The 26,860-nt window shown below is 46.5% G+C and overlaps 3 protein-coding genes across 7 annotated transcripts; 1 reads left to right on the top strand and 2 right to left on the bottom strand.

Annotated features, from left to right (window-relative positions):
• vps52 (VPS52 subunit of GARP complex) lies at positions 1–14,428 on the bottom strand. 2 transcript variants are annotated; one of them, XM_085262572.1, is made up of 20 exons: positions 14,095–14,428; positions 12,001–12,082; positions 11,828–11,880; positions 11,302–11,377; positions 11,132–11,199; positions 10,435–10,610; positions 10,114–10,264; positions 9,765–9,865; positions 9,045–9,177; positions 8,891–8,946; positions 8,644–8,779; positions 7,902–8,057; positions 7,208–7,326; positions 6,861–6,984; positions 6,647–6,742; positions 6,202–6,309; positions 3,959–4,024; positions 2,837–2,948; positions 2,131–2,249; positions 1–1,403 (listed from the first exon to the last, which is right to left on the bottom strand). In XM_085262572.1, the coding sequence occupies exons 1-20, from the start codon at positions 14,188–14,190 to the stop codon at positions 1,257–1,259; spliced, it is 2,175 nt and encodes a 724-aa protein (XP_085118698.1). In that variant the 5' UTR covers positions 14,191–14,428; the 3' UTR covers positions 1–1,256. The 2 variants fall into 2 exon arrangements, with proteins under 2 accessions (XP_085118698.1, XP_085118699.1); XM_085262573.1 differs by having other exon boundaries at positions 12,001–12,079.
• On the top strand, positions 14,386–18,364 carry rps18 (ribosomal protein S18). Its single transcript, XM_085262583.1, has 6 exons — positions 14,386–14,523; positions 15,219–15,317; positions 15,432–15,518; positions 17,143–17,244; positions 17,394–17,485; positions 18,242–18,364. The coding sequence occupies exons 1-6, from the start codon at positions 14,521–14,523 to the stop codon at positions 18,315–18,317; spliced, it is 459 nt and encodes a 152-aa protein (XP_085118709.1). The 5' UTR covers positions 14,386–14,520; the 3' UTR covers positions 18,318–18,364.
• LOC146548480 (E3 ubiquitin-protein ligase RING2-A-like) lies at positions 18,314–24,725 on the bottom strand. 4 transcript variants are annotated; one of them, XM_085262574.1, is made up of 7 exons: positions 24,459–24,721; positions 23,258–23,363; positions 22,870–23,030; positions 22,368–22,592; positions 21,753–22,073; positions 21,253–21,511; positions 18,314–20,675 (listed from the first exon to the last, which is right to left on the bottom strand). In XM_085262574.1, the coding sequence occupies exons 2-7, from the start codon at positions 23,333–23,335 to the stop codon at positions 20,532–20,534; spliced, it is 1,188 nt and encodes a 395-aa protein (XP_085118700.1). In that variant the 5' UTR covers positions 23,336–23,363; positions 24,459–24,721; the 3' UTR covers positions 18,314–20,531. The 4 variants fall into 4 exon arrangements, with proteins under 4 accessions (XP_085118700.1, XP_085118702.1, XP_085118701.1 ...); XM_085262576.1 differs by having other exon boundaries at positions 22,377–22,592; positions 24,459–24,720; XM_085262575.1 differs by lacking the exon at positions 24,459–24,721 and adding an exon at positions 24,310–24,430.
• Positions 24,726–26,860: the final 2,135 nt, after the last annotated feature.

Here is a 26,860-nt window from a genome sequence, read left to right as displayed (position 1 = left end):
TGGTGTTGTACTCTCATTGTTAGACTTCACACAGATTCACATCAATAACACGACACACTGTCTGCAGGAGGATCCTCATCTCCTCACCAACAAATCTATTAAAACACTCTCCTGCTCACACACGGTCAGAGAACCACATGTGGATTCATCCGCCACTGAAAATAGTTCCCATAAAACCGCACCATTCCCCAGATTGTACAGCATATAACGAGATCGTGTTAGCGTGATGGATCACTTCTATGAAACACCGTCAGCGCTGATGTTTTCAGACTGTAGATGAAAGATGGAGTGGGATCATGTGACGAAGCTTAAATATGATTGTTGGATCAAAGCATGGAGCCACAGCACAAGCAAACACGGTGCACAGGTCCAGTTAGCAGCTGCCTGTCAGTCAAAGAGGCCACGCCCCTATCAATTACAGTTTAAACAGGTGAGTTAGAAAATACAGTTGTAAACCTGTAACACGGTGCTCACTGCTGGAGTCGGCCTCTGGTGGTCGTGGGAGGAACTGCAGTGTTTCAGAGCTCCACACTGGCTGGAGGCTGAGACTGAACTAAGCAGACCTGCTAATCTAGTTTAAATGTCGTTTTTCTAATGAAGCTGGTGGGCGGAGCCTCACAGAGACGGTGGGCGGAGCGAGACGGTTTGAGTCTAAACACTGGACCTGCTGAACAAACATTTTGTCCTTTCAGCGTCAGTCTCAGTAACGTGTTCCACAGACGTGCTCCCGTCTGATTAGAGCAGCGAGCCAATCAAAACAGCTGATAGATTATTGATCATCTCACAAACTGAAGCTCAGTTACTGAAAGCTGCACGGCCTTCATCGCTTCTATCGGGGATCATCATTTTATTCTTCATTCAATGTGATTATTAGACATTCATTTACATTAGGTTGAATTAGCATTTAATTGGAAGTTTTGCTGTTGCTGTAACAGAAGCCAAAGAACCCTGCACACCCCCACAGTCACTGTAGAGCCAGGAGGGCCAAACGTTTCCCTGACAGGGGCAACGTGGCCGAGCGTCCGTGGTTCACTGGCTTCTTCACAGTTTTTAAAGTCATGGAATTAAAATTCACTCTCCTCCTCTGACCTTCGACACGGCTCCTTCATCTGGAGACAAAAGTCTTTAACACTCTCCAAACTTCACACAAAAGAAGACGAAGCAGCGGTCGGCTGCAGAGAACCGTCACCTCCACCCGCAGGAGCGTCGGTGCGTTCGCCGGCTCTCTGACCCCCGACCCCGACGAAGGCGTCCCGTTAGAAGTTGGGTTTGTGCTTCTTGACCTCCACCATGAGGTGGTGGAGGTTGATGAGCTCGGAGCGGACGGCCAGGCTGCGGAACGTGGGCTGGTTCAGGACTTTGTGGAAGCCGTGGTAGTACTGGATGAGCTGCGTCAGGGCGCCCTGCGGGAGGAGGATGTGACTCACGTTAGTAAAACTAAACACATAACCTGAAGTTCAAACCATTTACAGCGCGTTTCTTCTCAGCTTGTGAAGCTGAACTAGAACCACAGGTTTGTGTCCCCACTGTGTCTGAAGCAGGCGTCAGTTCTGTGAGTGGGCGCATGAAACACGCCTTATTAATGTGAGCGCGCTCAGAGCCTGAAGCAGAGAGCCGGCGAATTAGAACCCGGCTGTGTTGGTCGTGCATCCCGCTGGTGATCGAGGTGAACGAGGCAAAAATCTGAAGAGTAACATGAACTGTGAACTTATGATAGCGTGTCACAGCTGTGTGATCGCTGCCTCGCAGCGTGTCCCTCAGGCTGATCCACTCTAGCACTGATGTTGCTGTGCAGTCAGACATCGTTGTTCCAGTTTTTATTGATGAGTTCTGCTTCTCAAATATGAAAATGTGCATGTTTTGTTCTCAGTTTAATCGTGTGTCTCGTTTCACTCTCACACGCCTCTGCAGGTTATTTTATACTTTATTGACCATTTATTTTTCTTCACTGTTTTGCATCCGTTTGGAGACACTTTCTCACTTTTTGGACCTTTTGTGTCGTTTTAAATCTTTGTTTTCAATTTTGTGTCACTTTGTAGCCAGTTTGTATGTTTTTGTCCCTTTGGAAACCTGGTGTCACGGCACAGTTAGCCCACAGAGGCTGTGTGGCACACCTGCCGCCCGGCTCACCTGGATGATGCTGGTTCCATTTTTGAAGTTGGTGAAGGACCTCATGACGTCCTGACTCATCGCCTCCACCGACTGTTTCCATGTGCTGGAAAACCCCCGAACCAGCTGAGTGATTCGAGCTGCACACACACACACACACGCACACGCACACGCACACGCACATGCGCACACACACACACACACACACACACACACGCATTAAGTTTCAGTTTCCGTGTGCATGCTGACTCTCGGTTTCCTTGCCATCGTGTTGCTGGGGTCAGCTTCCTGTCAAACATGCTGGTCAAACAAAACAAAGAACCACAGCGAGCACACACGACGTGGTGAACAGGAAGTGGGAACCTGACTCTGACTGTCATGAAAGCACAAAGACTGAAAGGGAAATAAAGCTGCTGGTTACTCTGGAAAACAAAACCCAAGGCTGAGGTGAGAGAAGCACGCTCGCTCTGCCGCTGACAGCCGCAGACGATGACGCGGAAACCAAAACGAATAACCAGCTCGATTTACTCCTGAATCTAATCCGGCCACGTCATCATTACGGATTCTGACATCACGGTGAGCTAACTGTAGAAATAACAGACAGAAAGGAATCGGCCAATCAGACGACAGCTTTACTCACATCCTCTTTCAAACACAGCAAGCCAAAGCACACCATCTCACATGTGACACCTGAACCTTCACAGCAAAGGTAAAGATATTTTCTCACCTTCGTCGTTCTTCAGCCGGTCCAGCTGCCCTTTCTCCATCAGCGCCTCGGCCTCCTTCACAAAGGCGATCATCCCTCCGAACGGCGGAGAGAGAATCTCCTCGATGAACTCCTGCAGAGGACGAGAGGAGGAAGGAAGACGACAGGATCAGGAACTAAAGTGTTCGAAGTTACTTAGAAATCTAGTAAAAGTACTTTCAAGCTTAAAACAGCCGTTCACGTGCACGCTGACCTAAGCTGTTACACGTTTATAAAGTGTGAAAATATTTTCACCACAGCAGATCACCTGCTGCCTCCACCTCCAACCCTCTGCATGTCCTCCTTCACTACATCCTCTCAGGTCCTCCTCGTCTCCTCCTGCCTGGCAGCTCCATCATAACCTCCCTCCCTCCTCTGCACATGCTCAGACCACCTCAGCCTCTCTGACTCGTAGCTGTCCCTCTCATGGACTCATCTCCATCCTTCTTACTCTCAGTGAGCATCTGAACCTCTGCTGCTCGGCCTCCACTGTCTCCAAATCACCACAGCAGGTCTCACTACCATCTTTAAACAGTCTCTCACCCTTGCTGCTCTCCTTCTGTCACTCGTCTCCACCCGCTCCACCCTACCTGCACTCTGTTCTTCGTCTCTCTTTGGAAAGTTGACCCCAGGTATTTAAGCTCATCCACCTTCTCTGCCTCGCTACCTGCATGCTCATGTCTCCACTCTGGCTACACATCACAGTGTCGTCTGCTCCACCCTCACAGACTCCTCCCCCACTGTCACATGCAATATATCTGCATCCAGCAGATGTCGCTATTGGGTGACAGGCTGTGCACGCAGTAATGAGAACGTGCTTCGTACGTCCTCTGTCAGCAGCAAGTGAATTATTATTCAGTAATGCCAGTGTTCACAAGATGCTTCCAAAGGAAACACACACACACACACACACACACACACACACACACACACACACACACACACACACACACACACACACACACACCTTAAACAGAAGGGACATAAAACTATTCAAAGTTATTACTTGCAGAAGGGAAATATGAAAACCTTCTGAAATAAGCATGACATCAGAAACCTGAGTGAAACAGCTGAGTGACCCACGGTGACGATGATCATATTTACCTGAGTTCTGGCCAGCAGCAGCTGCTGGAAGCCTTCCACCTCTTTACTGTCGTCTGCTGCCCTCTCCTGGACACAGCAGAGAAACACCAGCAGCACCATCAGCCACACAGAAATCCAACTTTTCTTTTCCATAAACAGAATATTTTCCCCACGTCAGCACAGATCTAGGGCTGGGACAACGCGTCGACGTAATCGATTACGTCGACGCAAAAAATACGTCGACGTAAAAAAATCTGCGTCGATGCGTCGTCACTTTCAAAAAAAGACATGGCGGCAGCGAGTAGCGGAATCATGAGTGAGGCAGTTGCAGTCAACTTAAATCACTCCACCCGAACACGCAGTTCTACAGTATGGGGATATTTTAACAGAAAAGGAAGTGATTCAGTCGTTTGCCGGCTTTGTGAGGTGGAAATGGCCTATCATAAAAGCACGACGGCTATGCACCAGCACCTCAAACGACGGCATCCAGGAGCAGCTTCTGCAAAGGACAAACCACCGTAAGTTTTCAACTTTTTTACTAACGCTAGTTTTTACCCGTTAATTCATCCAGACCCCCCCCCCCCCCCCCACGTAGACGTACACTCACTCATAGACACAGATAAACACCCAACCTCCGTAAATACAAAACTAATTTAAGCTGCTGAGCAGTAACATACAGCAGCTGCTGTTTAGTTGTTATTGTTTTTTTGGTTTGTGGCCCATGCTGGCAAAATGAGTCTGAATGCACGCAGGCTGATTATCAGAATCGGCGAAAGACAAAAATGTGAGACAGCGAATTGGCCGCAGGAGAAATGTTAACAAGGATAATGCACCACCTGCTAAACGTAGCCGTCGTGGACACTGTTACAACATTGTTAAAGTGCTTGCAAAAGCAAAATGACAATGAACTCTTGATTTGTCAAATTTAATGTGTTTCATCCTATTTGAACGCTGTTTTTATACATTATGCTTCTCCAGCTTGATCTTATAGGTCAAAGTTATGCCATCTAATGACTAGAAAGCAGTGCACCAGTAAAGGTGCCATCAGCTATGGCTGTTTAAACATTATCTTTTCCAGCCATCATGATTACTGCATATCATATGTTCAACATTGGGGATTATTATTAACCTCTTACTGTTATGCTATGAAAGCACATGGCATAACAGTGTGTGTGTATCTATCTATCTAGCTCAACCAGATCCTTATCAAATTATTTTGATATTATGCTTTCCATATAATTATTTAGTAATTATTCGAATTCATCTGTGTGCTGTGTGTGATTTATGATTTCAGGAATAAACAGAAAAGTCTGGAGGACTACTGTCAGAGAAGAAGTACACCATGCACCCCCCAGGAGGTGGCTGTACTTACTGAGAGCGTCTTAGCTATGATTTTAAAAGACAAGAGACCACTTGCTGTGGGTGAGGGATTCAAAGAAATGCTGACCACTTTCCAACCAGGTTACACTCTGCCGTCTAAGCGTCATTTTACAAGCATGATGGAGAGAAAGTATGAAACTTCAGTGGAGAAACTAAGGAATGAACTAAAAAAAGCCACATCCAAAATCTCCCTTACCACTGATGCTTGGACAAGTCTGGTCACAGAGTCCTACTTAGGGGAAACTTGTCATTTCATTATTTGTTCAAAGACGCCATTGCTGCTGTTTGTATATTATTAATTTTTTGCTATGATTTCCTTTGTTATATTTGTTTTGCAAAACATTTAATTTTTTGTTAAAAACAGAAGATTGTAGTACAATGTTATTGTGGATTTTGTTTTGTGAAGGAAGAGCACTTTTTGGCAGAAAGCAAAGTGAATATTACATTTTGTTTGTTTAAAGACACCATTGTTGCTATTTATTTGAAATGTTTTGTTAACTTTTCCTTAATTTTATATATGTTTGCACATTTCATTTCTTGTTAAATGCTATCTCTATTGTATTGATTGTACGACCTCTACAACTTTATTTTGCAATTTTTTTATTTTTTATTAAAAGGTCTTCAAATGAATAGATTTGTGTTTTTCATTTATATACATAAATTAATAAATGTGAAATTGCTATACAAGTCAAATAATGGGGAAAAAATCGTTAATCGAATCGAATCGAAATCGAATCGGATTGAAAAATGAATCGTTAGATTAATCGATGCATCGAAAAATTAATCGCTAGATTCATCGATTAGGAAAATAATCGTTTTGCCCAGCCCTACACAGATCCTGAGGGGAGTGTCGTGTTGTTGATGGTGCTGGTCGTGGCGCTCACCATGAGGACGCTGAGCATCATGTCGTAGTTGTTGATGAGGAAGATGAGCTGATCTCTCCTCGACGGGAACTCTGCCGCCATCTTCAGCACGAAGTTTTCAACCTCAATCTGGAGACAGAATCACAACAAATCACTGAACACAAATTCAGTCTGTGTGTGTGTGTCTGTGTGTGTGTCCGTGTGTGTGTGTGTGTGTCCGTGTGTGTGTGTGTCTCTGTGTGTGTGTGTGTCTGTGTGTGTGTCCGTGTGTGTGTGTGTGTCTGTGTGTGTGTCCGTGTGTGTGTGTCTGTGTGTGTGTCTGTGTGTGTGTGTGTGTGTGTGTGTCTGTGTGTGTGTCCGTGTGTGTGTCTGTGTGTGTGTGTGTGTGTCTGTTTGTGTGTGTGTCTGTTTGTGTGTGTGTCTGTGTGTCTGTGTGTGTGTGTCTGTGTGTGTGTCTGTGTGTTACCTGCAGCTGTCCCAGCAGAGCATTGGTCCTCTCGTTGGGGAACGTCTGGTTGATGCTGACGATGGCTGAGGAGAACTCTGCGTAACGGCGAGTGATCTGAAACCACACACACACACACACACACACACACACACACACACACACACACACACAGCCGTGTGAGTGGAGTGTGCAGCAAACACAGTGCTGTGCGATGTGCAGTGTGTGTACATACGTAGTGTGGTCTGGTGTCCAGTACTCCCAGTTTCTGAGGGTCTGTGTTTCTGATGCTGCTGATGTTCATCTCCAGAATGAGCTCAAACCTCGGCCACAGCAGCTCCAGCACCGCCTCCCAGTACCTGACAGACAGCACCAACACCATCAGCCTCCATCAATCTGAACACCTCCCTCTCTGCAGAGGAAGCGTCTGTACGCCGCCCAGCTGCAAACAGCCGTGTGACACCGGCTGATGTAACCACGAGCACTTATCAGCTAAACAGGAGATGGTGGGATTGGGAGGAGGTGGAGACACTGAAAGAGTCAGAGTACAGCAACACTACAGGAACAGAGGAGGAGACTGACTTGTCGAGAGCTGGGATGTTCCTCTTGGCCGTGATGGCTCTGAACCGGAGGATGATGTGGATGCAGAGGAAGACGGCGATGCTGTCGTAGCAGTCGGACACGTAGGTGGACATGCTCTTCTGCAGGAGGAGACAGAGAGCGGGGCTGACACGCGCTGCAGCCACGAGCAAAAAAAGCTCCTGAGCGACAGTCGTGCAGTGTGTGGCTGCAGCGTGCGCGCTGCAGCCACACACTGCACGACTGTCGCTCAGGAGCTTTTTTGGTTTTTATGACTTTAAGTTTGGTTTCATGTAAGCTGAACTGTGACCCCCAGGAACACCAGTGGCTCCACTTAAAAACATCACTGCATGCACTTCCCTTTTACCTGAATTTCTTCAGCATTTCCAGGACTGAGATGTTTGCAGATTGCACAGCAAAACTCAACATGTTCCTCCTCTCTGCTGAACATGTGTTTAGTTTATCACCCGAGGATTCTGCTTAGTGACAAACTCACGGAGAACACAGCTGTTTATACCAGCGTGTCCTGTTACATCAGTGCTTTGAATATCAGTGATAGCAAAACAAAACACGCTGCTCAAAGCCTGTTTATGACAAGGTCGGATAATAAATGTGGTTTGAATTGACCAAACAAACGTTTCTGCTGGAGAGGAAAGAGAGGGAAGCCTGCAGCTCTGACAGGAGGCGGGGTTCTCACCAGGAACATGCTGAGAGTCTTTCCCATGATGCTGTTGAAGAGGTCGAGGGCGGAGTTTCCAGCCACCATGAAGAAGTCAGACAGGAAGAGGTATTCTCTGCAGCCGTTGTCGAGCAGAGCGTAGTGCTGGCTGCGAAACAGCGTCTCATAGGGATACTGTGGAGAGCGAGAGGGAGAGTTAGACCTCAGACGACCTCCGTGGCACAGATCGGCTGCACAGACTGTAGCTAAACGATGGACACGCTGTGATGTCACCCATTAGTTTGTGAAGTCTCGTGTTCAGCGCTGTGACTGTCGCCATCTCGGAGTCTGAAACAATTTGCTGAGCGCAACAACAAAAACTACACATTTCTATGGCAACAACCTGTCAATCACAGAGTGGACACGCCCTTAAAGGACGCCCCCTTCAGCTGACTACAAAGACTGCAGACCTCTGCAGCTGTTTCCGTCTGTGTCTATGACGAGGTCACTGCTCCCAAACTGCAGTGAAAATTAAAAATCTCATAATCTGCCACAAGATGTCAGCGCTGAGCAACGGAGCTCAGCTGGAATTTAAACTGGATCCTAAAATCATTCCCGTCTCATTAAAAGCGAGGACGTGCATCCTGTTTGTCCTGAAGGGGGCGTGTCTCGTGCTACAGACGCTGGTTTGTTCACAGGGAATTTTATTTTCTTGTAAATGGCAGATCTGCAGGATGCGTTTGGGTTGAGCAGCTCGATCTGCGGCAGCGCCGTCTCTCACCCTGCTGTCTCCTCTCTGAGCCGTGTGCGGGACCAGGATGGGCCCCTCCAGCTCGGCCGGGCTCAGGATGGCCCCCCTCTGGCCCAGAGTGAAGATGGTGTTCCTGCTCTTCAGAGACGGTTTGGAGAAGAAACCTGCAGCGGCGAGTCAAGGAGCCTCAAACAGTCTGAAAATGTGAAGCAGGCGTCAGAGCGCCGCGCACACGGTGAGCAGGCGTGACACAAACAACAGACCGTGAAGGATATCTTTCTTGGCTGTGTCCTCGACTCCCATCAGGTCGTCTTTGTCTGCCACCTCCTCGTACTGCGGGACACGCAAACATCAGCTGTTATCCACACGAAGACGGCGTGCAGCCACGTCGACACAAACACAGCGAGGGCGCGACCCCGCCGCTCACCCACCTGCACTTTGAGCAGCCTGCCGCTGTACGACTTGAAGTAACTGTAGTAAATCTTGCTCATGGTGTCCACGTACTCGTCTCGGATCTCCTTGGCGACCGTTCTCTCATTGGCCAGAAGGAACTGGTAGAAGAACCTGCAGTGAAAACAACAACAGCATCGATCAGCTTCTTCACTTTGTGTCCAGTTATTTCTAACGCACAATTAAAAACAAGTTCAACACAACAAAAAAATAACAAACAGACGGTAAAAAGATGGGTGGAGCTTCCAGGTCAGGAAACAGAAGGTGGAAACGTGATGTCAGCGAGTGACGTCGCCGTGACTACGTCCACCTTTAAGTTTAAAAACTCACCTCAAATAAAACTAACGCAGACGTGTGCACAGACTTATCAACAGTCCAACATATCGAATAACTCAAATCAATAAAAACAAAACTAAGTGTAGTGTTGGTAAAGCAGCAGGTAAATACACCTGAGGATACAGAGGAGTCTCTGCACAGACTTCACCTGGATCCGCCCCGTGAACCATGCGGCGCTCAGGATTCTGCGTCACGTGACAAACGAGGAGCGGAACAGAAACCAGTTTTTTTAAAGACGTTTCAGTTCCTCGGGTGTAAAAATGGACTTCTTGCTCTTTAAATGGACAGAAGCGACAAAGAAAAGACGTCTGTAGGTTCAGCGTAATGCAGACTGTGAGTGGACCCGAACGCTCAGCTGTGCTCACCGGTACTTCAGCAGAGTGTTCTGTGGGATCTGGTAGTTGGTCATCGGTTTCCTGAAGGAGTAAATCTTCTGAAGAATGAACTCTCTGATCTTTGACACGGCCTGAGGAGAACAAAGAGTGTGGATATAAGCACAAAGATATAAAACCTGATAAGTAGGCAGAGGAATGAGTTAAACGCCTTCGTGTGGCGCGGGTACATTAAGCGCTCTGCCTGAAAGACCTCAGGAGAGCAGCTCAGCAGGTTTCTGACTTATTAATGAGGACTTCCTCTCATTTCCTGTTTGTTATGGACTTTAACTGTAAACGTGATTCCAAAGAGTCGGGAACTTTCCTCCTGCCCGTCTCTCACCTTGAGTTTGAGGCGGTCCACGATGTCCTGGATGTCGGAGCAAGCCAGCGTCTCTCTGAAGCTCAGCTCTTTGGCAAAGTTGATCTTAGTGTTGAGCTCGTGGAGCTGCTCCAGAAACTCCTGCTCCGTCACAGGACTGTCCAGGATGGTGCTGCCAACACACACGACCAGCAGATTAAGTCATGCAATCACCACAAACCACTGATGGCTGGTTAATCCATCAGGAACAACTCTGAGGTCTCTGCAAACTGAGCGCCATCCAACAAATCACTCATTACAATACAGACACTTTTTCTTTGCGGCGACAGCCGTCAAACCTACGAGATCATGGCCCCGGGCACCACCAGCTCATCCACCAGCTGGCTGAGGTGGCTGCGCACGGCCTGCCGGTTCTTCAGCCGCACGTTCATGCTGACCGACTGCTGCTGCAGGGTCTGGATCTCACTGCTGATGGAGGACAGGTCGCTCTGGAAGCCGCTCAGCATGCCCTCCATACGCTGAGAGACACACAGCCGTGAGGTTAGACTGAATCTGCTTTAACAAGAGGACAGCGCTCCCATGACAGTTTGAAAAAGTGCCCGCCTCTCACTTTCCCACTTGAACTGGACCCACCTAAAAACTTAACTGAGCACCGAGGACGGAAAAGAATCCGCTCTGATGCAGAGCGACGAGTAACCACAGCAGCCGTGCTGCTTTTAGTGAGCACACTGTGACGTAAAGCGCCTTTATTACTTTAAGCTTGTGTGCAGAAAACTGAAGTAAGGGTGCAGAATGACAGGAAGGTGTCTCTCAGGTACATCTGTCCCGCCTCTGCACAGCTGCACAGTGAAGACGTGTTCTTCTGCTGACGCTTCTGTGAGAACTCAGCTCAGAAGATGTGACAGGGAAACAAAACGCGTCTCAACTCCTTCACAGAAAACTCGAATCACTCTCAAATATCCACAAGACTCCATCCCAGCAAGAGTTTTCTGTATAAATGTCACACATGATTATTTTCTGTCTGTCTCAGTCGTCTCACCTCCAGGATGGAGTCACAGGCAGTGATCTGGTTGTGCAGCAGGGCGATGTTCTGACTCTCTTTGATGTCTGCACGATGAGCGCTCAGGAAAACATCATCAGTGACGGGTGTTAGTGTGTGGTTATACATTATTAGGTGAAGGTATTCAAACTGGGAGCTGTGAAGGATACAGTCTTTGATGGAGGCTTGTTCAATCCTCTGCAGCTCTGCCTCCACCTGTTTGGAGTACTGACGGAGGTCGACACCCTGAAAACCGACGGGAGGAAACTGAAATGTATTATCTGTGCTTTGAAAGAGGAAGTGTAGAGTAATAATTATTTTATAGCACCTTTCAAAACAAAAGTAACAAATCCCTTCACATTAAAAGCGTCAGCTTAACTCTTAGGTTAGATTTTCTACCTTTGCTGCTTTCTACAGACAAAGTGTTCGTAGAAAGCAGCACACACACACACACACACACACACGCACACACGCACGCACGCACACACGCACGCATGCACACGCACGCACGCGCGCGCGCACGCACGCGCACACACACACACACACACGCACACACACACACACACACACACACACAGCAGCAGCAAACCAAAACATCACTGCTGCAAAGAAACCACAACTGAGGGAGACAACCAGGCCCGGACGTCAGAGCAGAGGACGTGTTATATATTAGACTTCTGTTCTTTCAGTTCTCACTGTTTTGAGCGCTTCCTTCACCAGGTCGTCTTCCAGGTTGGCCTGAATGTGAACTGCAGCAGACAAAAGGGAACAACAGTTAGTGACAAGCGAAACCTTCAAGCAAGGCAGCACCGAGGAAGCTGTAACAAGTGCCACCTCAGCCGAGCTTTAATATGAAGTCTTTTCCTTACTGTCCACTTCATCCAGGATAAACTCGTCCGTAGTGATGTCCAGCTCTCCCAGGTTCAGGTTAGCGATGTCTGCTTCAGTCTTCTGGGTGAAACACAACCAGTGTGTCTTCAGTGGTGATAATTAACAGGATGAAACTGTCAAAACTTACTGACATTAAAGCTTTCTTTGGTTTTCATTCACTCACTTGTTTATTCCAGCCAATGAGAAAACATACACTTACTGGCCACTTTGTTAGGTACACCTGTTTGTCTGTCCTTTAACTCAAATATCTAGACCTGTGGACATGTACAGATGACCTGCTGTAGTTCAAACTAAGCATCAGAATGTGGAGAAAAGGTGATCTAAGTGACTGCGAGGGTGGTATGTTGGTCTGAGTGTTTCCGAATCTGCTGATCTGCCGGGATTGTCCCACAACTGCAGAGTTTACACAGAAGTAGGGCTGTGCGATATGACCAAAATCTCATATCCCGATATAAGAATTCTATCGTCCGATAACGATATAAATCACAAACGTGTAACATTTTCTGTAAATTCTGTGAATCTCGGGCAGCTCGACTTGCGTGAAGTGTTTCCAGCTGCGTGTCGTGTAGCTGGAGTCGAGTGATGAAACGAGTCTAAGGTTTATTTTTTAGCACCTGGCGGCTCTTTTTTACTTCTCATCCGTAAATAATCTGCTCTTTCACGTGATTCGGTTTATTTTGAAAAGTCTCAACAGGATCTTGAGCTTTATTGTGAAAGGTGTATGTGGAAAATAAACAAGCGGACATGCAATGCTGTTACCGTCGCTGTTGCTAACGACAACGCATAAAAACAGGCGCTTGTCCGTCTGTAGTGTGGTTATATTAAACATAAGAGAAAGAGAACTTTAATAAATGAATATAGCCACTACAGTCACCATCAGAACGGTGAGAAAATATTGCCGTAAACAGTTTATTTTGCGACACCACGAAACAATCGACAGCGTAAAATGAAACGATAGACGTTTTTATATCGTCATCCCATACATATCGTTACATCGAACAGCCCTACACAAAAGGTCGGAAAAAGACCTTCTGCGCACAGCAGCTCACTGGAGGAGAACGGCCAGACTGCTTTGAGCCCGACTTACAACCAAGGAACAGCATAAGCAAATGGACTACGGGAGCAGAAGACCACAGCTGGTGTCACTCATGTCAGCTAAGAAGAGGAAACTGAGGCTACAGTTCGCACAGACTCACCAAAACTGGACACAGAAGATGAAAAAACATTTCCATTCCCATCCCTGCATAACCTCAGTGTCCACCAGGATAACACACCCTGTCTCAAAGCTCAGACCATCTTAAACTGGTTTCCTGAATGTGACGATGGGTTCACTGTACTCAGTTGGCCTCAACAGTCAGCAGAGTTGGATTAGTGGCCATGTATTAATTAATTTTTATTGTGTTCTGTGCTGCTGCTTACAATGACAATAAAACTCTTCTCTTATGTGAGCTCACTCCAAAAGAGCATCTTTGGGATGTGGTGGAATGGGAGATTCTCATCATGGATGCAGCTGACAAGTCTGCAGCAACTGTGTGCTGATGTCATAATGATGTCATGTCAACATGGACCAAAATCTCTGAGGAATGTTATCAACAGCTGAATCTGAAGACTTAAACCGACTGAAGGAAAAATGAGCTCCATCCCGGTTACATCAAGGTGTACCTAATAAAGTGTCCGATGTGCGTATTTACACAGAGAGAAGTTGACTGAATAAACATCTGTTTTCTAGCCGTTGCACACACCACCTCCGCTGTGTTTGTATGACAGACTTAAACCAATAACAAACTGACTGATGCAGCAAAACAGTCCAAATCTGATAATAATCAATAATCAGCCATAATCAGGATTATTAATGCGGGACCAGAACGACAACTGATAAACATAAATCGCCTTTTCCTCCTCAGAAAAAGGAAGTCAATGCTTCCCATTAGCATCCAGCAGCAGCAGCGCTCCGTAGAATGAGTCCACCTGCTAACAGCTTCTTTGAGCTTCACGCAGCTAAAGCTTGCGCTCACCTGCGATTACCTCCGTGAAACTGAACGCAGGCGTCACGCAGAAAAAGAACATCTTACCTCGTCCTGTAAATACGCCATGGCGACTTCTGTCGGGTTCCCAGCTGTGTTTACATCGGGCCCAGCTCCAGCAGCGGTCGCGGTTCCCTCCGCCATTGCGGCCAACTTACGCTAACGTCAAAAAAAAAAAATACAAATCTAAAGTTCCACCTCGTAGTTAGCAAAAATATCGTATTATTAACCGAGCGCGGTATTATCACGATCGCGTGCCGTGGGTGATAAATCAGTGGGACTCAATAAACATTTATTTCGCGTGAGTTAACGAAACTAACCGCGTTAAGCCACGTATTTGCTTGTTTCTTTTGAACACAGTTTTTTTTTCCAGTCGGACGACTCGATAGTGACGGACCAACTTCCGTTCCCCGAAGGGGTCAAACTCTCGCGAGAGGCTTGCGGCTTCCTCTTCGCACGGAACCTGCTTCCAAGATGGTGAGTGTCTTTTCTGTCGGACTGAAATGTCTCAGAAATCCGCGATCATCCAACTTTAGTCGCGCTTGTTTGTCACATTTATACATCCGATAAATCCTCCACAGCCTACTTGAGTGGGCTGGTGCGGAATTTTCAGTTTATGGCTGGTAATTTGACGTTTTAGCCCAGTTTGCTGTGGGATGTGAGTGGAGCTGTGTCGACGAGCGCCAACAGTTAACTTCGTTTTTCCCTCCCGGTTATAAAGCGTCCACATGCCCGGCGTCTGCTGCTGTCACTCGTAGCTGTGGATGGAGACTCTGTGCTGCTTCAAACTTTAAGAAGCAGTCATAGTTCGAGGCGGTTACCCCTCAGAGCTAACAGGCTTTAGCCTCGCCAAGCATGTTGGTGGACCCTGGCCGGGAGCTGGAAGTACTCTGATGTAAATACACAGTATTTAAAATAGTCGAAGTACTGCTGGGATGTTTTTGAACAAAGCTGAAGCTGTTCAGAGCCGCAGCAGTCGATCTGTTTGGGCTAACGGGGCTGAACTAAGAGAAATCCTCATGAACCTCTAGCACACTGTGCAAATATATAGGTTAACATATAAAGATACATACAGCGTGAAGCTTGTAAACATGTATGTGTATTACTGCATGATCTTTGCAGAAACTACATGTTGCTGTGTGTGACTCACTTTGTTTCCCTCTGCGTCTCAGTCTCTGGTCATCCCTGAGAAGTTCCAGCACATTCTTCGTGTCCTGAACACGAACATTGATGGCAGGAGGAAGATCGCCTTCGCCATCACTGCCATCAAGGTGAGCTCCTCCCTGAGACTGTGCCGCTTGTTGCAACTGTTTTTCATCATCACATCAGTTGCGCTGTGTTTTTTGTGATTGTCGGCGTGTTGTTAACACTTTGTCTCTTCTCAGGGTGTTGGCAGACGTTACGCTCATGTTGTCCTGAGGAAAGCCGACATCGACCTGAACAAGAGGGCCGGAGAGCTGACTGAGGAGGAGGTGAGGATTGTTCAGAGCTTTGAATGAAAACGGCGACTTGTGATGCTTTTGTGTTGTCAGGAGATTTTGTCACTGGAGCTTTAGTGGTGGTTCTGAATCTGTGCAACAAGTATCACGAGTATTGATTTGTGAAGCGTTTGGAGGGTCGGCCCTCTGCAGGCCGGTCTCTGAGGCTATAGAAATATTTCAATCGTCCTCAGAGCAGCGTCTTGTTTTATTGCATGAAGGCAAAGAGACGGCACTTTGTTCTGTGACGAACGGTACTCACAAGTCGGAGGAGTAAGTGTGGCTACCAGCAGCAGGTTAACGTTGGCACTAGAGCAGGGCGATATGACCAAAAATATTTATCACCATATACATTTGAAAATTCGCGGTAACGATATAACTGACGATATAATTGACACTAGACAAAATACTTTACAACTCCACAACTTTATTAGTGCAAAAAAAAAAAAAACATCAATGTATTTTCACTTAAACAAGCAGCTGTTTATCTGCATTAAAGTTATATAAACATGTAACAGTGCAAATGCAAACTCCTCGCTGACAGTTTAACCAAAAGGCATTTCCAGTGGAAACTGGCCGACATATCCTCAGCATAACCATGTATAATATCCACACAACTTAAAAAGAGGTTATACACACACAGTACGGTAACATTATGTTGAAGCACAGTACGTATCACTCCACGAGGCTCCGCCTACGATAGCCGTAATGCTCCGACAATCCATCGAGCGGTGCGGCTTCGTAGCTCAGCAAAGTCGTACTGAAACATTTGACAGATTTTCGAGCGCCGTGCACATAAAATCGTTTCGAGGTCAGTAAACACAACCAGAGTTCATACATAAGGCACACGGGATTATAAGGGGCGCTGTCGACTTTCAGAAAAATCAAAGGGTTGATTTTAAGTGCGCCGTATTTTCCAAACAACACGGTAATAACGACGGCCCGCTAGCATGCGCTACCAGAAATAGTGCTTTGTTGTGCTGAACCAGTTCCACACCAGTGAAGCTGCAGCATTTTTACAAACCAGTCCAGGTTCATCTGTTTCAGTCAACGATCCACTTTTGCTCTTCTCGTTCTGCGTCGCCGCCATGTGCGTATGTAAACAAAGGCGCGTTTCACCCATATTCTATCGTGATATTTCATTTTCTTATCGTTGCCCAGCATTACACCGGTGTTACCGTGAACGGTATGATATAGCCCCGCCCTAGTTGGCACACCTGTGCAGAAGGTGGTCACACCGTGCCGTGTGAGTGTGTATCTGCCACTGCAGTGCTCCAGTTTTTACACATTTAGACAAACTAGGGGGTAAAGAAGCACCTCCCGTCTCAAAGGGGTGCAGAGTGACGTAATCATCAAAGACATCATTGGTTTAGCTGAGGCTGCTCGGTGGACTTTTCTGTCTGCAGAGCATTTTGCTTCACATCAGGATCAAAATATTTTATTGATTCCTAGATGAAGTTTGTCCTGACTTTGACGTAAGGCAGCAGATGTTTCCTCGGGCGTCACATTGTAGGCAGACGGCGTCAGTCTCCCAGACATAAACGCTTCATTAGATCCTTTCCTGTCGATCACCATATTCAGTTTCCTTGCGTAGTAACCGGAGCTGCTTGGTTGTCAGGTCGAGCGTGTGGTGACCATCATGCAGAATCCTCGCCAGTACAAAATCCCAGACTGGTTCCTCAACAGGCAGAAGGACGTGAAGGACGGCAAATACAGCCAGGTGGGTGATCGCAGCTGCTGCTTTGTCTTCCAAGAATCTAAATGATAAAGTCAATTTTTGGCTCAAACCTGAACGAGGTTCACACCAAGGTATTTGATTGGACGAGCTAGTTCGAGGCACCCCGTGACCATCTCTGTGTCTGATTTCAGGTCCTCGCCAACAGCCTGGATAACAAGTTGAGAGAAGATCTGGAGAGGCTGAAGAAGATCAGGGCTCACCGTGGTCTCAGGCACTTCTGGGGGTAAGAGCTCGGTCCTTGTATTCATTCACACTGCTGTGAGAAGGCTCTGCATCGACGCGTCCTCCGTTTACCCGAGTCTGCACACATCTGTGAGCGGGACACGTCCTGCAGAGTTCAGAGACTTCATGAACGTTTGTGTCACACTTGAGTAAACGAGGCGTCTGCAGAGTGAGCCTGTCCTGAAAAACTTGAACTGTGAGCTCAGAAACGCTGGTGCCGCCTCTGCGTGCGTCCACACTAACAGGCTAAAGTCGTGTGACTGTAGAGCACAGATGCAGCGACTTCTGCACCAACGGTCTAAAAAAAATGCTTTTTTTACCCAATTTTTGTTTCTAAAAACAACGAGAGCCACATATAAAGACATTCGTTTTTAATTTTGATAAAACGGAGGCAGTTTAATGTCCTCCTAGGTGGCCCTTGTGGAGCAAAATTTAGTATTTTGGTCTAGACAACCCAAAACGTGACGTCCGGATATGTGGATGCCGGGTCCTAGGAGGTTAATAATGGGCTCAAACATTGTGATGCATGTTGTCCTGCTGATTTACAGACCAGTTAAACATCCTGTTTATGTTCCTGAAGCAGATGTTTGAGTTTCCTGATGGTGGAGAGGTTATAAGTTTGTCTTTAAGCTGAAGCACGTTTCCAACGTGGAGCAGTCGGTCTGATAAAAGCCTTTAAAAACAAATGAAATCCTCAACTATGTTGTTCAGTCCTTTGTTACAGACGTCCTAACCTGGTTTGTCTCTCTCCCTGCAGTCTGCGTGTGCGCGGTCAGCACACCAAGACCACCGGCCGTCGTGGTCGCACCGTCGGCGTGTCCAAGAAGAAGTAAACTGCCCCGCTTCCCTTTGTTTCAATAAAGCACCACAGTTCACAAAATGTTCTCGTCCCCTGTGCTGCTTTACTTCTCTCACCAACACACCGCTGGGAGCTCCTTGGTGATTTATTTTGAAGGGACGTGGCGTCTCGGTGGACCTCGGTGAAGCAGTTTTAATGTTGTATTTAAATGTTGCAGTGCACAGCTGAACATGTTCTGCAGGATTTCAAACAGAAATCTGATATTTGAGGCTGTTAGTACAGATGGAGCTGCTCAGCAGGGGAAATGGATCAGGAGTAAAAGGCCCAGTGACACGGACACGAGTGCTCGGAGTACACTGAATACATCTGCACTTCAGACAAAACTTATTTCCCTGCTTTGCCTCAGAGGCAGGTTCAGAGCAGCAGCCTTCATTGTACAGAATGAAACCAGGATAGAGAAGCCCGTTAGAACAGCTGAGCTTTAGTCGATACCCTGTAGTGATGCACAGGTGGATGCGCCGCTGTGCAGACCTTTGTTTTGTCTAATATTTCTGAGCCCAGGCGGGTTGGTTACACTTGGACACAAAAACAGAAGCTGGAGATCGAGTCCAACAGTTTATTGTGCTGCATTGATGACAGGAGGAAAGACAGTATCACACATCAGAAATGAAATATTGCTTCATTCTAATATAGACACATCCCACAGAAACTGAGATGTGGGGAAATGATATGGCTGCAGGAGGTTTAAAGTGCGTAGGAAGTGGAGCAAAGGCTTGAAGCAGCAGGACCCGAGCGGGCTCGTGAAAAACGCTTTTTCATGCCAGTGTTTGAAACGTGTTGCTGCACAGCTGCATCTGTAGACGACGTAAACATTCAAGACTAGCAAAATATGGGCTTTTAAACTTCTGTGTACAACTTTTTATTAAGGAAATGTTTCAGAAAACTGCTGCCTCATCTCTGCATTCAGAAGCGCCGCTGCTGTAACAGCAGGGAGAATAAAGTCCATCCTGACCGCTACGATAACCTCGAGCAACAGGTTCCACTGAGTGTGCACGCTAAATGAGGAGCTGCTTGTTTTTAGTGCAGAGCTGTCCCACAGCGCTAAAGCCGGAAGACGCTATGAAGATTTCAGAGATGAAACCGGCCGACGAGTCGCTGCGACTGTTTTTAATTCACCAGTTTGTAGAAAAGAAGATGAACTAAAAGCCTTTTCGAAGCCTCGGAGCTCTTCTAGAGAAAGTGGCAAATGTTTAATTATCATTTGTCTGATTTCATTTGGTAAATCCACCATCACGGAGGACCATCGAGCAGCAGTCCACTGTGACGTCTCGAGGGTCAGTGCCGCCTCGAGGGTCAGTGCCGCGAAACGACCTCGTGAAAATAAAGCTACCAGCCCAGCGACCTTTTTCTGACACGACTACACAGCTCGACACGACTGGCTTCCACCGACAAATCTAAAAAACAGAATAAATTAAAAAACAGCCGGAGGTGCATGAGAAGATGAGCTTTATACTTTCACCTGGTTTTAAAAGCGGAGTGGGAGTGGGGTGGAGGCGACACTGAGAAAAACACAAGTTTGATCCCAAAGTTGGTCTTCTATTTAAAAAAAGAAGCTTCTGACAGATAAACCCTGAACATTTCCATCTGGAAACACTTTCACAAAATTGACTCCAAAAATATTTAAGACTTATTTTTCCCACTGAAAATGGGCGTCCATAAAGACGGCTCTCTTTTAAACTAGTTTATCAGATTTTGTAGTTTCCAAAGTTCTGTTTTGGTCATTTCTGCAAAAAGAAAAGAAAATGCATCTTTTTTAATAGCCACATTTTGAATTGGTGCTTTTATTTTGGCACCGCAGACATGTAGCTATGAGGAAGCTGCTGCAGCTGCTCACTGACACGTCGCAGCTGCTCACTGACACGTCGCGTCTGCATGTTAGAGAAGCATGGAGAACATCTGGCTTTGTCCAGCACACACGGCTGACTTGAAAGCATCAAAAACAGCTGGACTCCAGCAGCTGCTGCTTTAGTTTCACTCTGTAGACTCTCAGATCAGTTTGTCTGCTGCAGAATCAGCTCACATGTTACAGCCAGTTCAGTGAGGAGATGAAGAGATCCCCATTAATAACAGTAAACTAAGAAAAACATGACGCAGGTTTTCTGTGAAACTGTGGCAGCTGAACTAACTTATCATAAAAAACAGAAGAGAAATCGAAGAGCCACGTTGGAAAGCAGTCCACCGCTCCCCCTCAGGCCTCCCTCTGTGGGGTAGGAGGCTGCTGCTGCTGGGGCTGCTGCTGCTCTTTGGTGGGGGCGTAGTACAGCTCCAGAGGCTTCCTGACCTTCCAGTACTTCTCGTTCACCAACTCCAGAGTCAGCGAGCCGTTTAGGGTCTGAGAGGAAGGATGAGCATAAAGGTCAGATCACAAAAAAGCTTCTAATGGAATCGATCAGTCCAGATTTCCTCCATCGTACAACAAAATCACACCAGGAACCAGCCTGACTGCACTACGCAAAGACTTGCCCACTTTCTGTCCTGGGTTTTCACAATAAAAGCCCTAGACACACTCACTGTAATACAGTCCCAAACAAAAAAGCTGTAAAATAAAAGTTTTCCAATAAAAATTGTTTCGTCTCACTCCCATTTGTTGTTGTTGCACTTTGAAGCTCTACTTGGAACCTCGTTAAGATCCAAACATGCAAAATTGGATTTGTTGCCATTTTTGAAGTGGTCTTAAACTTTTGCTTACCAGAGGTGAACACTGAATGAACGAGCCGCAGTTTCTGGGACGCAAATTTAAAATGAGAAGACTTCAAACTTCCACTGATTTATATGTATTTTTTTAATCTAAGGCATCTTTTCAAGGAGCGAACGTGCACATCAGTCTGTAAAGATAACAAACTCATCCATGAACACAGAAGGTTAATGCAGCTTGAATAAAACGGGACTCGTGTTCAGCCGTCACTCACAGAGAACTGGCCTCCCCTCGTCAGGATGTAGATGGTGTACTGCTTCTCGCTGACGTTGCTCAGACTCGTCCCCTCGCCGCTTCCTGCCATCCCTCCGTTTTCACCTCCCACCCCCTCGGCTCGCGCCTCTTCTCGTCCTGCCTCCTCTTGCCCTCGGTCCTCGGGTTCATTCTCGGGCCGTCGGTCCTCCAGAGCGATGCGCAGTGCGAGGTACTTGGACAGATGGTCCACCGTAGCATTAGCTGTTGTCTTCACATATCTGACAAGGGAAAGGCAGATGATGGCGATGTGCTCTACCTCTGACAAATTAAACGTTTTCTGAATTGTCTGGCCACTCGGGGACAGGCTCACCACTTCACACATGTTCGTTCTTATTCACACATTTTTACTGATTTCTAGTCATTTCCCAGGTTTTAGCTGTTTTTGGTCTCTGCCATCTCTGCCATGATTCACATTTTCAGTATAAAATGTTTGTTCAGCTACTTCAGAAAAGGTCTAACCTCGTCTGGTTGTAGTCCTGGGCGTGGACCAGCTGTGGGTGTGGTCTGAACACCAGCTCGATCTCGGAGGACAGCCCCTCTTTGTGGCGTCTCAGCGGGGGAGTCGGGCTCCCGCTGTCCACCTCGGGTCCCGAGCCATCATCAGATGGACGTGGCCGCTTGCGGCTCGGCCCGGCCTCCGGAGGGGTATGACCACAGGGGTGTGGCGTGTGTGAGGGGGCGGAGTCGTGGGAGAGGTGTGAACGGGAGTCCCCATTGTCCTCCCCACCACTGTAGGTGGTGTTATCACTCTCCTGAGTGGGCTTCTTCACTCGGTGATTCCTGCAGCCCCAAGGTAAACACATACAACAGTAATTATCATTCAGAGGGGAGGGGCTTAAACTTACAGGGTGTGGTCAGTTGTCATAACAGCAGCGGTGTTATTAAGTCAGGAACAGCAAGAAAAGGAGGAGCTGGGGAGAGGGTGGGTTGCAAAGCGGCATGCAGGCTAAAGAAGCGCAGCATCTGTCGGGAGTGCGGCTCTGTATCCTGCCTGAATGCTACGCCGTATTCAGGAGGATCCGCGGCGCTCTCTCGAGCGCAGGAGCGTGAAATCATAGAACTGATCCGTGTCACCTCTCGGACCTGTAGCGGGCCTGCTGCCGGAGCCCCTCCTCGATGCTGGAGCTCAGCGCCTCCTTGTTGTGCAGCCGGTTGAGTCGCTCGAGGACGCGGCGTTGGTGGGCTTCATACTCATCGCGACTCGGGTAGATCTTCGAGATCAGCGCGTCGAAGTTTGAGTCTCTGCGCAGCGAACGTCTAGAAACCAGCTTCTTCCTGCAGGTCGGACACTCCTTGTTCCTGCACAGGGAAAAACGGCCTGAAGCTTCGTAATCACTGAATAATCGGCTTTTGCAGAAATGTGCCACATTTAAAATCAGTCAGTGAACACATTCAGCTACACAAACGTTACCGCGACGCATTTGTTCTCGTTAGGGACAGCGGCAGCATTTCCACCGCAGAAAACAACTCATCCAAAGTCCCTTAAAAATTTATCTCCGAATTATTTATAATTGGCCAAAACAAGCTGTGTGAACACGGCGATCGTGAATCAGGTACACTGGCAGCTCGCGCTCACCCAGATCGCAGCGCGGTGACGATGCAGTCTGAGCAGAAGCGGTGCAGACACTCTTTGGTGGTCATGGTGTTCTTCAGCATGTCCAGACAGATGGGACACATGAGCTCGCTGTGCAGAGAGCGAGGAGACACGGCTACCTCCGTCCCGTCCACGATGGCCTCCTGAACATACCAAACGTGTGAGAACATTTGCGGTTCTTCATTTCTGCTACATCACAGTTGGTCCTTTTAGCTGAGCTGTTTATTTTCTATTCCCTCTGCTCTGGCAATGGGAACAAAGCTTACAAACTCATTTACCCTTCAGCAAACATCACAAATAATTTCCTCACAGTTTCCTAAGACACTGCCTCTATTTTGCAGCGAGCTGCTGGGCACACAGACAGCTTTACCTGAGGGCTCCTGTGCAGCTCGTACAGACTCAGCTCCCAGGTCTTACTGGGAGCCTGGATGTTTACCGGAGCTGCCATGGCTGCGCTCCCCCCCAATCAATCCTCACTGAGAGACAGGAGAGAAAACACAATCAGATGTTCTCGTCATGTGTCAAAAATAATTAACTTTTTTACAGACTCAAAATAAAAACACAAAGAAATCCACATGAAGACATGCATATATAATTATTTTAAGAGCAATACCTCCACATGCTGGGCTGGCAGAATAACTCAACCTGTTTTAAATGTATGAACTCGTACAGCAACAAACATTTGAATTCAGTCTCATCAGTCATCAGGAGCATATCCACCTCACATGTGCTGTACAGGCTGAGTGGCTGCAGTTGCAGCTGAAGCATTCAAATCTACCCACAAACATGTTGAAAGATGCAATGCCAGCAATGTGGACTGTCAAGACTAAAACCAGTCACTGAGCGAAGACAACTGTAATATACGTGTTAAATATCTGCTCGCTGTGAAATAACATAAAAGGAGTGGTGGTTTCTAAAACCTCGAGTGTATGATGCGCTGAAAAAAACACGGTTTCATGTAGTTGAATGGTTTATTGGAAAGAAGGAAAAACACTGAAAGTTACAAGTGTATTGTGCACGAAACCAATTCAAACGTGGCGACAGAGCCGTGCAGATGTGTGTCACGAGTTAATCTCGCTGTATAATAAACAAAAATGATCCCTGCTAAATCCGGATCCGTTTCCGGTGCAGTCTGCCGGGTCTCTTCACTACACAGCTTTTTTCTGCAGGATGATGTGCAACATTTGATGTGTGAGAAGAATAACGGCTTTGATTCGGTGTGGCCGTGATCTTATTCACGCTTGCATGTGTAAGCATCTCGGCTTTCTTCGCATGTTCTCAGCTTTTTGGATTTCTTCAGTTTTTAAATGATTACAAAGGCACCGGATTTATTCTGAAAACAAAACCATGTAACTTCACAGCAGCCCCGCGGTCTCTGCTGAGAACCACAGCTTATTTTTAGTTCCCACAAGAGGAACTCACCAACAGCTGCCAGCCTTCAAACTTCCTGCAGGGACCGAACACTCCAAAGTTTGCGAACTTTGACTCAGTTTTGCGGATTTAACAGCCAAACGCTTTACATCCGTCGACGCGCACTGAAAAGGACGAAAAAGAGGGAAGAAGAAACTCACCTGACGTTTAAGTGACGGCAGCTGGCACCGCTGCACAGACACGGAGCCACTAGACCGCTACGAACAGCGCGCAGCGGGGCTCGGCTTCCCGCCACAGTCTTTACGATGTCGGCGGAGGGGTCTTACGTTGTCACGGAGCCTCGGTACAAAACTACAGCGGCCAAAAATATCAGGAACGAAACATTTTTCGACAGTCATAAGCTACCTAACATTAGCCGCGGCCATTTTTTCCCTTCTTCTTCTGCGGCTCCCGGTAAAGCTGCACACCGCTTTGCGGCGGTAGTGCCCCAAACGGCAGGTTTGCGTATTGCAGCGCAGCCCCAATCCCAGACTCGGCAACCACACACGTTTTATGTGTTTTAAAACACAAACAACTTAAACTAAAAATAATAACAAATCAAACATACCATACTCGTGGGATTTTAAGAGAACTTTATTTTAAAGATGCAGCAATAACTGAAACTGAATCACAAAAGAAGAACACGGGAAAATGACCACCAAAGTGCTAAAAGCGACTTCTTCCACCTTTTACGCCTTCAGTGGTGTAAAAGGTGACAAGTGACAGGCCTGCAGTGAAATTCAGAATTCATTTAAACTGACGAATTTTGAATTAATAAATTAAATTAAGCCCAGCATGGCCCAGCTTCAATCTCTTGTCCAAACTCGTACTTGTCCCGAACTCGAAAATATTGAGGAGGAAAACAAAATAACACTGGTCCCGAAGAGTCTGGTCAAACAATTTTATTGAACACACGCGCGGGGAGATGGATACTGCACACAATCAGCATAGATCTCCACCCAAAAAGCAATTGCTTTTATAATGTCAGGGTTTGACAAGGTTTCCAAGAACATTATTTGCATCTTAAGAACATTTTTTGCATTTTTTACAGACAATGGTCAATTTTAAGAGATAAATGCAGACACCGAAGTTCCCCTCCCTAGCATCTTCGTCCATATATGGCGATGAATCCAGGCCCTGAAGATCCCCAGGGTCTTCTTTTTGACACATCTTCTGTCACCTGTTACTAAGCAAACTCAAACGCCACAGGTTGCTGAATAGTTTCAGGCCTGTTTCTAGATTATATGGACTATATGTGTTTTGTAAGCGTGTATGCAGTTTTAACCTTCTATAGCTCCAAGTCACTTACACAATAGATCGTCCAGACATCGCGCCGAACGAGGCTTATGACCTTTCCTTAATTGACTGAGCTTTAACTCTTTAATAAGCACAAAATGCAATGTGTGTATACAATTATTATGGCTGCACCTGTAATAAAAGGTTAATGTAAAGCCAGCAGGTTTAATAACCATCTTAATGCAATGTTAATGCTTCAGGATATATTGTAGCTGTAAAATAATTTCTTTAATTCCACACACTATAAAGCCAGAGGCGACCAAACATTGGAAGTCTGTCTGTTAAAAGTAACAGACCCAAGGATCTGTTACGTTTAAAGGACTAACCTGTAAGAGCCATTTAATGTACTTTAATACTCAGATTTTGACCTTTACTGTTTCACAGAGTTAAACAGGAGACACCCACAATTTCGACTTTAACTGCAGTTTAGCAGGAGCAAAGCAAAAGCAGAATCAAATAATAATGAAAACAGAATCAAATGACCTGAATTATACTCATCTAATTAACCTACTCAGAGCTAATGCTGGCCCTGTTATTCTTAACACAGGAAATCCCATCACATATGAACATTCAGTCCCATATCAGTATACTTGACTTCATGTTCAACCACACATTTAAAAAGTCAGACATTATTTCAGATGAGTGACTTCTCTTTCAAACACACACACATTATTCAGCCTGAGTGATTATTATAGATTATATGTTCTTCACCGCTCTCAGACACTACTGTGCTAAGTTCAAAGATTAATGAGGTCCAGGCACACAAAATTCACACATCAGGACAGACTTTTCCAACACTCTAACTCATTTCTCACATTCATTTCTTCTTCATATACTTATACTTTGATTTAGCTGTGATTAAAAATAAAGATGCTGTGCACACTCCAAACTCTGCTTTGGCCCTCTTCTACATATAAAGCTGGCTGGACCGTTTAGCCGCTCTCAGATGTGCTGACAGGCAGGCTGAGGGGACTTCAACCTCCCTCGTTCCACTTTCTTTGACTCAAAACGAGCTTTTGCATTGACATTGTAATTTAGTTTGTTAGTTTGGTTTCCCTGCCCTGCAGAAACCCTGCTGCGGTTCTCACAACTGGGTTCATGAAAATTATTATTATTATTATTGTCGTTGTTGTTATTATTATTAATTATTAATATTATTGTTGTGTTTTTCAGCACTTCATTACTTTGATGTTGTTTAAAAAATATGTGAACAAACATGTGATGAGAAAATGAAATAATGATATACCTCATAAAAATCTACCGTATT

This window comes from Mchenga conophoros, linkage group LG22, assembly GCF_057382185.1.
Source record: "Mchenga conophoros isolate Kocher_MC1m ecotype Shallow Benthic linkage group LG22, M_conophoros_male_GT1.1, whole genome shotgun sequence".
Classification (NCBI taxonomy): domain Eukaryota; kingdom Metazoa; phylum Chordata; class Actinopteri; order Cichliformes; family Cichlidae; genus Mchenga; species Mchenga conophoros.
The sequence above is the reverse complement of the archived record's forward strand: the minus strand, read 5'-3'. Positions and strand labels throughout refer to the sequence as shown.

What these genes read in the sequence shown, in the direction of transcription:
- vps52 (XM_085262572.1), bottom strand. Translation starts at nt 14,190, where the DNA reads ATGGCGGAGGGAACCGCGACCGCTGCTGGAGCTGGGCCCGATGTAAAC. An exon ending in GCAGGCTGCTCAAAGTGCAG is followed by an intron (nt 8,947 to 9,044) that starts GTGGGTGAGCGG and finishes CGTGTCCCGCAG; the next exon opens with TACGAGGAGGTGGCAGACAA. An exon ending in CCGGCTGAAGAACGACGAAG is followed by an intron (nt 2,250 to 2,836) that starts GTGAGAAAATAT and finishes GTGTGTGTGCAG; the next exon opens with CTCGAATCACTCAGCTGGTT.
- LOC146548480 (XM_085262574.1), bottom strand. Translation starts at nt 23,335, where the DNA reads ATGGCAGCTCCGGTAAACATCCAGGCTCCCAGTAAGACCTGGGAGCTG. An exon ending in GCCCGCTACAGGTCCGAGAG is followed by an intron (nt 22,074 to 22,367) that starts GTGACACGGATC and finishes TTGGGGCTGCAG; the next exon opens with GAATCACCGAGTGAAGAAGC. An exon ending in CGAGGGGAGGCCAGTTCTCT is followed by an intron (nt 20,676 to 21,252) that starts GTGAGTGACGGC and finishes CCTTCCTCTCAG; the next exon opens with ACCCTAAACGGCTCGCTGAC.
- rps18 (XM_085262583.1), top strand. An exon ending in GAGAGCTGACTGAGGAGGAG is followed by an intron (nt 15,519 to 17,142) that starts GTGAGGATTGTT and finishes CTTGGTTGTCAG; the next exon opens with GTCGAGCGTGTGGTGACCAT. An exon ending in AGGACGGCAAATACAGCCAG is followed by an intron (nt 17,245 to 17,393) that starts GTGGGTGATCGC and finishes GTCTGATTTCAG; the next exon opens with GTCCTCGCCAACAGCCTGGA.